General features: G+C 47.9%; 1 protein-coding gene across 1 annotated transcript; it reads left to right on the plus strand.

Moving 5' to 3' along the window:
• The first annotated feature begins 1452 nt into the window (after positions 1 to 1452).
• LOC121592641 (protein lethal(3)malignant blood neoplasm 1-like) lies at positions 1453 to 7421 on the plus strand. Its single transcript, XM_041914276.1, has 4 exons — positions 1453 to 1766; positions 5606 to 5726; positions 5813 to 6487; positions 6644 to 7421. The coding sequence occupies exons 1-4, from the start codon at positions 1749 to 1751 to the stop codon at positions 7036 to 7038; spliced, it is 1209 nt and encodes a 402-aa protein (XP_041770210.1). The 5' UTR covers positions 1453 to 1748; the 3' UTR covers positions 7039 to 7421.
• Positions 7422 to 10631: the final 3210 nt, after the last annotated feature.

Below are 10631 nucleotides of genomic sequence, written 5' to 3' on the forward strand. Positions count from 1 at the left end.
GATTCTTTTTGTTCAATGTTTCAAGGCGGGTTTTATTGGCAAATAATGTGTCAGCAAAGAAAAAAAAAAGAACTTCACAAAACAACATTCTACTTTCCGATTAACAAAACGATCCAGACACAAATGATCGATCTACACCTGCGTAGTGCGCTCTTCCTTCCGTATCGCAACTACCGGGTTCAACCCCCATGGTCCCCGTGTGTCAAGTGTCAAGAATAGCTGCATATCTACCACATTTGGCAACACGTTTCGCGTTGTTGCGTTTTGATTCACACTCTACCGCGTAAAAGATAAGCCTAAGCGGAGCTATGCTGCATCCCGGTAACGCGTGTCTTCTCGCCAAAAATGTGCGGCAAAAGATCGAAATGGGTGTCGCAAGACCTTACCACCGCTGGTCGGCAAGGTGTCGAATTCGAGAAGGGAAACCTTTCGAGCCTAACGGATTTCAACGCGGCGTGTGAGCGCAACATCGCTTGGAACAACAATCGAAGCATATCGCTGGAAGGATGGGATGGAGAGCTAGAGGTGTTTTCCCTGCAGCTTCTCCGATAACAATTAATCACCGCTGCGTGGCTGTGAAATCTGACCCGCGGAAGGTGAAGAATGCATGCAACAGTACAACACTTCCGAAATCCGAAGCTACCTCCGACTGGCGCGTCCAGTCCGGCGCGCTGCTTTACGATGAATTGTGCGCCATTTGTCACGATTGCACCTCGGAACAATGTGTGCAAAAGGTGCATTTTAACACCTCGCGCCGATACGCATCTAGGAAGCGCCGATGGCAAACAGGTGGAAAGTTATTGCTGAGAATACTTTTAATCGGTTTCATCACCGTCGTGTACGGTTTATCACATTTGCATCTGTGCCGTGTAATGGTAGCAAATGCAATCAGAAGATGTGTGTGTATTAGTGAAAACATGCATGTTCTACTTTTTCAAACTAAAATGTGTTACAAACAATGTTCTTTTCAATAAAATGTACAAATATTTTGAATTGTTCAATGTGGTACAGCATATTGCAGGATTTAAAAAAAATTGCTTTTCTTCAAAAACTTTGTTAATCAATCTCAACTAGAAATCCATCTCATCGGATACCTCTTCTTATTCCAATCACATCTATTGCGCTCATCTTCATCATCGTAAGATCCCTTCCTGATCGCACCGCAGCACAAGCACCCCTCTCTAAAGCTCATTACTTCTTGTCGTCACCGACACCGACGTCATCAAACTATGCAAAAAACGACCACAACACAGCACACACACCCGTACACAATACTGACAAACAGTGGTCGGAAAAGTGGTCGCAAGCGGAGAGGGATTGCGGTAAAGATGCGCCACAGGCTCCACCGCTCCACGCACTCGGTGGGGTCGTCGCTTTTCATCGCAGTTAGCGAGCCCGAAACGAAGTTGTCGAGAACTGCCGAACATTGCAACCCAGCCAAAACGTTCTGGACCGTCGCCCGGGTAACAGGTCACAGGTGTTTGCGGGTATCGTTGCACTATTCCGCAAACTCTAGGCTAATGGATGGTGTGAAGAGGTCAGCCTAGTAGTGCTAGTGGATGGATGTGCTGAAACTGTGTGTGAGTCAACTGAATTCGAAATAAGTTATGCTAGTGCTGTGATACATGATTATGAACAGTGCTTAAGTGGACTGCTGGCCAACTAAAAGTGAATAGTGTTTGAGCTAGAAAGAGTTAGTAGTGCTGTAAGGATAGTGAAAGCGAAAGTGATATTATTCCTGCTTCATAATGGAGACTAAGGTTTTGGTAAGAGGTTCTCCGGTGTTTTTTTTTTTTTTGTTATTTCCAAAAATTTCCTACTGTTCCTTAAAACCTCAAACAAAAATTCGCCTGTTTATCAATATTTATCTTCTCACAAGATGTGTGTGATTTATGTAAATCAAAGGCGTTATTAAATCAATCATATGAGCCCTCTTAAGCTCATCGCATTCACACGTGGCCAATTAAGGGAGCCACATACATAATTTTTACGATCATAATTCTCTACCCTTTCGATGGTTTTGATGTTGTTGTTTTTGCTTCCAAACACTCCCAAAAACCCTCAATTGCTGTTTATTAATACAACCTGCCCCAGCCCATCGCCAGTCTGCTCCTCAGTGCTCATAAAACGAACGTGCGCGCCCACGATCATTTGATCCCCAGTACTGAACGGCTCTCGAACGTGTCAACGGTTCATTTGGACAGTTCCTCTGTGCCGCAGTGGCAGATGGTAGTAAACAAATTTACATAAACTACAATTTGCACCTGTAAATAGCATTATTCTTCATCTTGGGGCGCTTGGGGCTCGGTGGCATGCTCTTGACAAGCAGCACATGATGAGATTATACCCATTCGTCAACCGTATGCGATCAGGGTGCAATGAAAACGAAACCCTCCCTTCTTGTTGAGGTATGGAATTCCATATCTATGCCAAGAGAGGAATCAAGGCAGATCCGGGTGCGAATGGACAGCATGTTTCGCCATACAAATAGACAAATCAAATAGGAAGATGTCTGCCGGAATCCGTAAAAAGTACTTATAGGGAAAAAAGTACTTATTTATTTTGTAGTTGTTTTATTCCGTTTCTTAAATCATTTTTTAGTTAGTTTATTGAAAATTCCCGTTACTTCCGAATTTAAAGTCTACAACTGAGGTCTCAGAAAAGCCTATTAGAATCTCAAACTGTGCCAGCCGAACGCGCTAGGAAGCAGGGATAGCAAGAATTGGGCAAATATTTGACAAACAACGCTTTGCCTGGTGACTTCTGCGATTGCATCATACGGCAATTTTAATGTTTTTTTTTTCTCTCGTCAGTACCTCCCATCAATGCGTGTTATTTGCGTGTTGGTTTGCGAAACACACAAATTTGCAAGCAGCACGGTAGGCAACGCGGCCAAGACAAGCAATGGGATTTGTATGGTATTATTACCAATGGTGAAACACGAGCCCAAAATATGACCAGTTTTACACGAACTTCATAACTTCATGTTCTCTTCTAGTCGATAGTATATTTAAGAGCGAATCAAAACAGTAAATACATTAGAAATGCATCTGCAAGTACATCCAACAGCGCTGGAAAGCAAACTAGAGCACCCGGAGTGTGTTTGATTAAGCAATTGGCGCATAAACGCCATGTGCGCTATATCATTTTCACGAGCATCACTTCACACCCAAACGCCTCGGCATCATTGCCAGTGTGGCGGTTACCGCGGCCCTGTCTGACCTTAAACGATCTTTATCGATCGATAACAATGCGAATGCGATAGTGACATTGTTGCAACAATGCCCGTTTGCAGTGAGGTTCCGTGACATCTGTCGCGTCGTAAAAGGACCCGCGGATGAAGCCATCGCTAATCCGCATTCGGTTGTGCCTTTGCCTTCCCGAAGCAGCGACAAAAACGCAACCCCCTTTCGAGCTGTGAAATGTCATCTTCGCTCCAGGCTCACGAAATGTGCAACCAGCCGCGGTGTGCAACGATACGCGTCGACCTAGCGCACCGTTCCATTCATCAGTTCGCGGCAGATCATATCACCGATCGAAACGATCGATCGTCTTTTCCCGCTCCCCTCCCGGCCTCCCGGGATCGACTCTCAAGATCGTGTTTAGCATATGCACATAAATATCAGCACCCTCAAACCTGCTGCCCCGGGTGTGGAAAGTGGGAGGAAGATGCACACGTTCAAACAACGATAAGTACACACAATGATACCGCGAGCGTGCGCTACGCGGCACTTACTACCACAGGGGAGAGAGATAGGGGGACAAACCTCTAATCTCCAGAGACGACCATTCCAGCCTATATCGCGACGGCTTGTGGTCGTCATCAGCATGTTCTTTTCCCTTTCGTTGGAGGAGAGATGAAGAGACACGATCCGATCGCGTCCATCATCGACACCTTCAGCGGCGCGCGCAGCCCTCGCTCGGATGCAGCAGCAGCAGCAGTGACATCGGCGTTGCGCGCGCGGCGGCTCGTTAGAGTTAATTATTCACAAACAGCAACTACTGGACCGAGCCCCGTTCAAGGGTGAGGCTACATACGCTGGATGTGCTGGCTGGCCCCGGGGAAGGGCGCAAGTATGTACAACAGAACACAGAGTCGAAGAGAAGATCGTGATTTCTTTACATGCCGGAGATCAAGAACGAAGATGTACGATCGCGAATGAAGATGCTTGCACAAATAGATTTCGTGTCGCTTCCAACACCAAACCAGAAACTATATGTGCATATAGTAATTGCATTCATAATTTTAATGTGTTTGTTTGCTTCTTATTTTTTCCTCCTTCTTCATTAATGCACTGAAAACATACACACTCGTCAAATTCAAAAATGTTTTCAACTGTAGTGAGATCGAGTTCTAGATAAGATTCGATTCAACGCCCTCTTGTATGTGGAGCCGCACACTTATCCACAGCACCATCAGAACTCTCTCGAATATCGACGCAATTAAACAAACAAAAATGAATTATAAATAGCCGTCCATTACTCAACAGTTCCCTGTAATCCAATATGCCACAGATCAATCTTCGATTCTCTGCTTCTACCAATCCAAATCTAAACATCATCACCTAACAAATTATGTGATAGGATTAAATTTGAATCAATAAACCATTTCGTCGATTTAATAGCCCACACGATAACGGTAGCGTTGGCGATCTATCGACATCAAAGTTCATCACTAGCCCCATAATCCTCCAAGCTCTATTAACGCAGCCATCCCCATTACCGCCCGTAATGGGTTAACATGAAAATGGCCAACTACCGAAAGATTTATGTGCAATACATATTCAACACCGACCGACCAAAGATGATTGCCACGCTTTGCACCCCGTTCTGCCGCTGCGTGACTCACTGCCCTGCCACGGTACGGCACCTGTGCGCATACATTCTCGCTTATGTCATTCGCAAGCTCGATTGGATTCCGGTGCTATCAGCACGCATGAGGGGAAGGCCCGGCCCGGGAGTTCAGGGTGAGATCTTTATGAACTTTTCAACCCACGTCCGAAAAACCGCTTCCTCGCATCGCCGCCGCTGCTGCGGTGTGTCTCACGGCTATAAATCGAACAACGTTTTATTGACAGCGACCACCCCGGCGGGTCAACCTTAACCCGAACCCGATCGATGGTCGTTTGGAAGATAATTTTATCAAAAACGCATGGAATGATTCACTAAAGTTGGAGAGGATTTCGGGCTAGAGAATTGATGCAAACTGCAGCAAACTGCTTTGAGATGAAGATGTTTTGCATCACTGCCCGCGGATCGCCCGAATCAAATGGGCAAGATCACATTAACTTTTGCACTTTTTAGTCAACCGCCCGCGTAAGGCTATCGGAATGTTTGGGAACGAGCGAATTGAGTCGCATGAGAACGAAAACGAAATGACGAGTTGTTTAGTTTGCCGTATGGCAAAGACCACATCTTGGCAAACAAATCATCTAGCCTAGCCGGACTGCGCGTTGTGGTGAGCGATAATGGTGATAGCCACACTTTCCTGTTGCCGTAAATGGTGCGGACAGCACCAGACCATGAAGAGGATACAATAACGCATCTTCGTACGAGTCAAAGCCCAACGCTAGCCTAACCTGTCTATCAACGCGTTTTATTTCAGATAATCATCCTGCTGCTCTTAACGATGGTGCGTGCCGCGTCCAAATACTACGACGGTCCGATCCGCCCGTACGAGTTCGGCTTCAACATCGAAGGACATCAGCACAGGAAGGAATCTAAAGGTTTGCTTAAGATCCCCCTCCAACACTGCTGATTGCTGATCTACCGCATTGTCTTCCCCTCTCTTGAATACTGTTTTATTTTGCAGATAAAAACGGAATCATTATGGGCGAGTTCGGGTTCATTACGGCCGATAATGTCTACCACGTCACGGTGTACGCGACCGATGCGGACGGCAACTTTAAGATTGTCAGCATGAAGAACTATAAACTCGGACCAACGACACTGCCTCCTCCTCCTCCTCCTCCACCATCGCCACCACCACCCACCACCACAACACCTGCCCCAACGACTACCTCAACCACACCGCAACCGTTCCGCATAATCACCACCGCCAAACCGATCGTCCCGCTGACCACGCCGAAACCCTCCAACGTGGCCACCTGCTCGGGATGCAAAATCCCGGAACCACCGGTACCGTCCACGCAGCCCCCGCTGCCCGAAACGAGCACCCTGTACGTGCCACCGTTTAAAATCGTCAACAAGAACGACCTTGAGCCGGTGGGCGGAGGTAAACCGACGCCCGGCTCAATGGTGACCACAACGGCCGGGTCGGTCAGCGGGCCGGCCGAGCCACCGCCCGACGTGCCCCAGAAGCTGGTCGAATCGAAGGGATCGAAGGAAGGGTCGGAGCGTCAGCAGCAGGGTGGAGGGTCGGGCACGAGTTCAGCTGCAAACGCAACTGCTGGGGAGCGGAGCGAACAGAGGCAAGAGCCGAACAGATCGAAGGAGCAAACGAGCGGCGAGCGAAAAGCGCCTAAAGGTATGCAATGCGCAGCACATCATTTAAAATCGAGGAAGCTTTAACGACCAAGTCGACATACGCTTGAGAATTTGCCGTTTGAAGCACTCACAGACACTTTTAAATAACCTTTAAACACACTTTTTCACATTATTTTCGTTTTTATACTCACTTTAGAAGATCAACCTCAATCACACTCCCGCTCGGAGACACCGAAAAAGGACGGCCGTGGGTCCACCGGCACCGATAAGGACGATCCGATGAAGCAGATCGAGATACACACTGCCAACATGATCCAGCACATCCTGAACGGGCTGCTGTACCGGTTCAACTACACCGCCGGCTACCACGGCCACCACGAGCAGGGCGACCGGCAGGGCAATAAGGAGGGCGGCTACTATGCGATCGGGCGGGACGGTATTCGGCGCGGCGTTAGCTATAAGGCGAACGAGTTTGGCTACCAGCCGCACATCAAGTTCGAAAAGGTCAGCCCGGAGGAGACGCCCCGCGAGGAGACGGAAAAGCAGGCGGGACTGAAAGGGTTCGACTTTAAGTGGTTTTACGGTTCGTAATGGGATGCTGTATCCCGATTCCTTTTTGTACTGTAACTACTAAAAATACTCAACTCGATCTTGTGTGACGGGAAAAGGAATGGTAAAACACTGCCTCCCTCACATTCGTAACAATGCTCTGCCACAGGTGATCGTATCCTTTTTGAAAGTAAAGTAAGAGTGGCTAGCAAATGTAAATGTAAATCCAGGACAAACGTAGGGAGATAACCACTGAGGATGGAGCATTCAAAAGCGGGAAGAAAGGAATGTAAGACAAAACACGCGCTCTGTTTCATACGTTTAACGCTGCGATATGCTAATAAAAGTGATAGGAAGGTAAGCCTTCAGTAACAAACTGGTTGATGTGCTTTCGTCCAAGGTTTCGTCCAAAAATACATTCCAAAAAACCAGCCCCAAGTCCGGTTGTTTGCTGAATTGCGACTACTTTTACCGAACGCAAAATAGCTTTACTTCCAAGGTGATAATTTTGACACTTACTACATACTAATCACTCAAAGTCACTCTGTCACTCAGAACACAGATTCCCAAAGATGCAATTGTGCATCATTCCCGTTTCCCAGCTACAATCGACACCATATTTGGCCGACTGTTGATTGGTTTGTTAGTCATCGCCCGCCCAAATGCGCATCCCCACAAAAGACGCAGAAAGAAAGCAAATACTCCGTTCGTTGCTCTCGTCCAACGGGAGAGCCGATAATTAGTATCCCAGAATGGAACCAGCCCACTAATACGACTCACATTCTGCACGTTCATTGACCATGACAGTGACACTGCGGCCAGGTAACCGTAAAAGGAGACGCCCACGCCGGTTTGTTTCGCTTCCCGAAAGAAAAAAACATCAAAAACCAAACCGTTTAAGAGGACAGGAGATAGTTCGCGGCACAATGGACACAATGTAACCAGGTGAACTGTTCCAAGCGGAATTATTCCGACGCCATTGCCGAAACTGATGTCCCCAAAAACGCGCCAGTGGAATGGATACTGACCGGATAAGATAAAGCTGACAGGTTTCGCTGAACTTTATCCCATATTCCGACTTTTCGTCGGGCGACGGGGTACATTTCTGCAACTGTTCTGGAAGCGGGAACTGTTCAGCGGAGTTACGTCAGCCGCAACGAATCGGATCAATGATCGGCCAAGCCAGGACATGGGCCAAGCTTCCGAGAGCTCAAGAGCTGTCTTGCAAAGGAACAAATGGCGCTGTTCTGTGACTTTGTGCAACCCCTTTGGGGCGATCAAAGCTCAAACTGTCAGCGGCATGAAATTGTAGCGCCCGCACTCTCCTGCCGCAGGGTCAACTGAGCGTGGGCAGTGAGCGCTGGCTGGCTGGAGGTAGTTAGTGTTGTACACATGCGTAGGATTTGTGCTTCACACTGTGTATCTGTGTGTGTAGGGAAACATTCCACTGAACCGAAAGCGGGTCCGTCAGCATCCAGTGCCTTCGGAGGTGTCAGTCGCTCCAAAAGAATGGATTCAATCGCGATTGGAACTTGTCGGGACACGCAGATATGGACAACGGCCCCGGTAAAGTGGTCCCAGGAGACACACACCGGAGCTAGCAAGAATTGGCTGGTAGTAGAAGCGTTACAAATGGTTTGGCTTTTGCCCTGTAAGTGTCATATCGGGGTTTGTACTGAAACACCACCCACATTGGGGGTAATTTTTCTCCCCTGTTGACCAGACAGTTGTTCCCGTCCCGGATCTTGCCGAGCAGCGCATAAATCGAGCAAGTTCTGCTGCAAGATTAATAGCTCTAGTTCTATCTGGTGTTGATAACCCTTGCTTCTTTTAGGTATGAATGTGTTAACTATTTTGCTGTGCTTTTTTGCATAAAATTGCACGCTCCACACCGTAGCGCAAATTGTCCTCCATTTATTATAAACCACCACAATTTAGGTCATTTACGCACGCTTTAGCTTCCTGTCAAGGTGCTTGCCGCCTTTCACAGCGTGACTTTGAACCCTGTCCCTGTTACACGGTTTCCAGCTGGAAGTGTTTCCCTCGTTTTGCGCTCAACTCGGTAGCCGGTAATGTCTCACTCATGTGCCGATGGCAACGGATTGGCGAACCCGAGATAAGCACTCATCATACTTGAGGCCATTCTCCGCCAACGGTAAATCACCATGTTCAGTGGTACTTCAGCGCTGTTTGTTCTGCCGTTGAAAGTGCTTCCTTCTCCTGCGTAACGAGAGCAGTGGTGCATTGCAGAAGTTGGAGATCGTTCTAGATAGATGGCGTGAGAAATGTTCATAATTATTTACTTTTACCCAACGGAAGCTGACAGAAGGATGTAGAACAAGCGCAGAATAAACTGCCACGATCATCGATTAGCATTGGAGTTGCATGCGCATGAGGTCACCGAGCCCGCGCTCGATCGTACGCGGCTGAACCGGCGTACGTCACCACCACGTGCCTCGGAGATCAGTTTTTTCTCACTCCCTTTTGGTACTTCGCAATCGATATGTTGGTCGTTCGCACTCCCCCTTTTTTTCAATTCGCCAATAATTACCGTCCAAAGAGCGGGGGGCGACAAGGGTTCCGTTTTTTTTTTTTTTTCATTAATTTGTTGACAAGCGAGCGGGATGTCGGGGAGGGCATGTCGGGTTGCGCCTGCATATGAAATATGCATCGAGCGTTTAATATCATGGCCAAGGCTAAGCCCGTTCAGCACCATCGAACAAACGACCCCAAACGACAGTCCACAGGCGCGTGGTGGAGAGGCGCGTTACTGCGGGGAGCATAGGTGGTCGGCGCTGAATGCTTCCGCTTATGTAACACGAGCAGCGGAACTATCGCAAGAAAACGGTGGCCGTGTGTGTGTTGCTGTTGCTGTTGCGAGCGCGCGCGTCCGCGCGTGCATAACATCCGATGTTCGACCGATGTCACTGTTGAGCGTTGGAAGTGTTTGCTGCCGCGGGAAGCCGCTCAATTTACACGATCGTTTACCCGCACCAGTGGTCCGAATCATTGATTTAAACCCGAATAAAAACACAATAAAAGTTTGAAGAATTGTACACAAATTGTTCGTCTTATCCTGCCCCCTCCGCCAACTGATCGATGTGTGTCACGCGCTCCTTAAAAGTCCCACCATCACTACCACTAATACTTTCGCCTTTTGGGAAGCGTTCCACTCTGCCAGCGCTCTTCCACACTCTTCCGGCTCTTCAGCAGCGATCGCCGATGCTCTTCGATCACGTTTTCTGCTTACTTTATCGCCTGTACGTGCCTGGCAATAGGGTTCCGGAAAGGATCATTGTCAACGGCTGCTTGTTGCTGCTGTCCCATTACCAGCCACAAATGCAAAAATCCAGCGAAAGTGCTAATTCGCACACAACCGGCCACCTGATGCGACTGTTAATCGGATTGAGCTGCCCGGAATGTTGGGCGAGCACTTTCGACCGTTACAACCAGTACCGTTGTTGTACTGGGTAAGAGCAGTGATACACAATTAAAGAGCTTTTCAAATTTAAAAAGAACTCCTCATATCTAGTCAATCAGCTCCAGTGATGTCATACGCGAATGGAATGTGTTCCATCGATTAGGAAGGTCACTTATTATTGTGGGCTTTAATTTACGTGAGCCGATTGCAAACA

Source organism: Anopheles merus, chromosome 2L, assembly GCF_017562075.2.
Source record: "Anopheles merus strain MAF chromosome 2L, AmerM5.1, whole genome shotgun sequence".
NCBI classification, from domain to species: domain Eukaryota; kingdom Metazoa; phylum Arthropoda; class Insecta; order Diptera; family Culicidae; genus Anopheles; species Anopheles merus.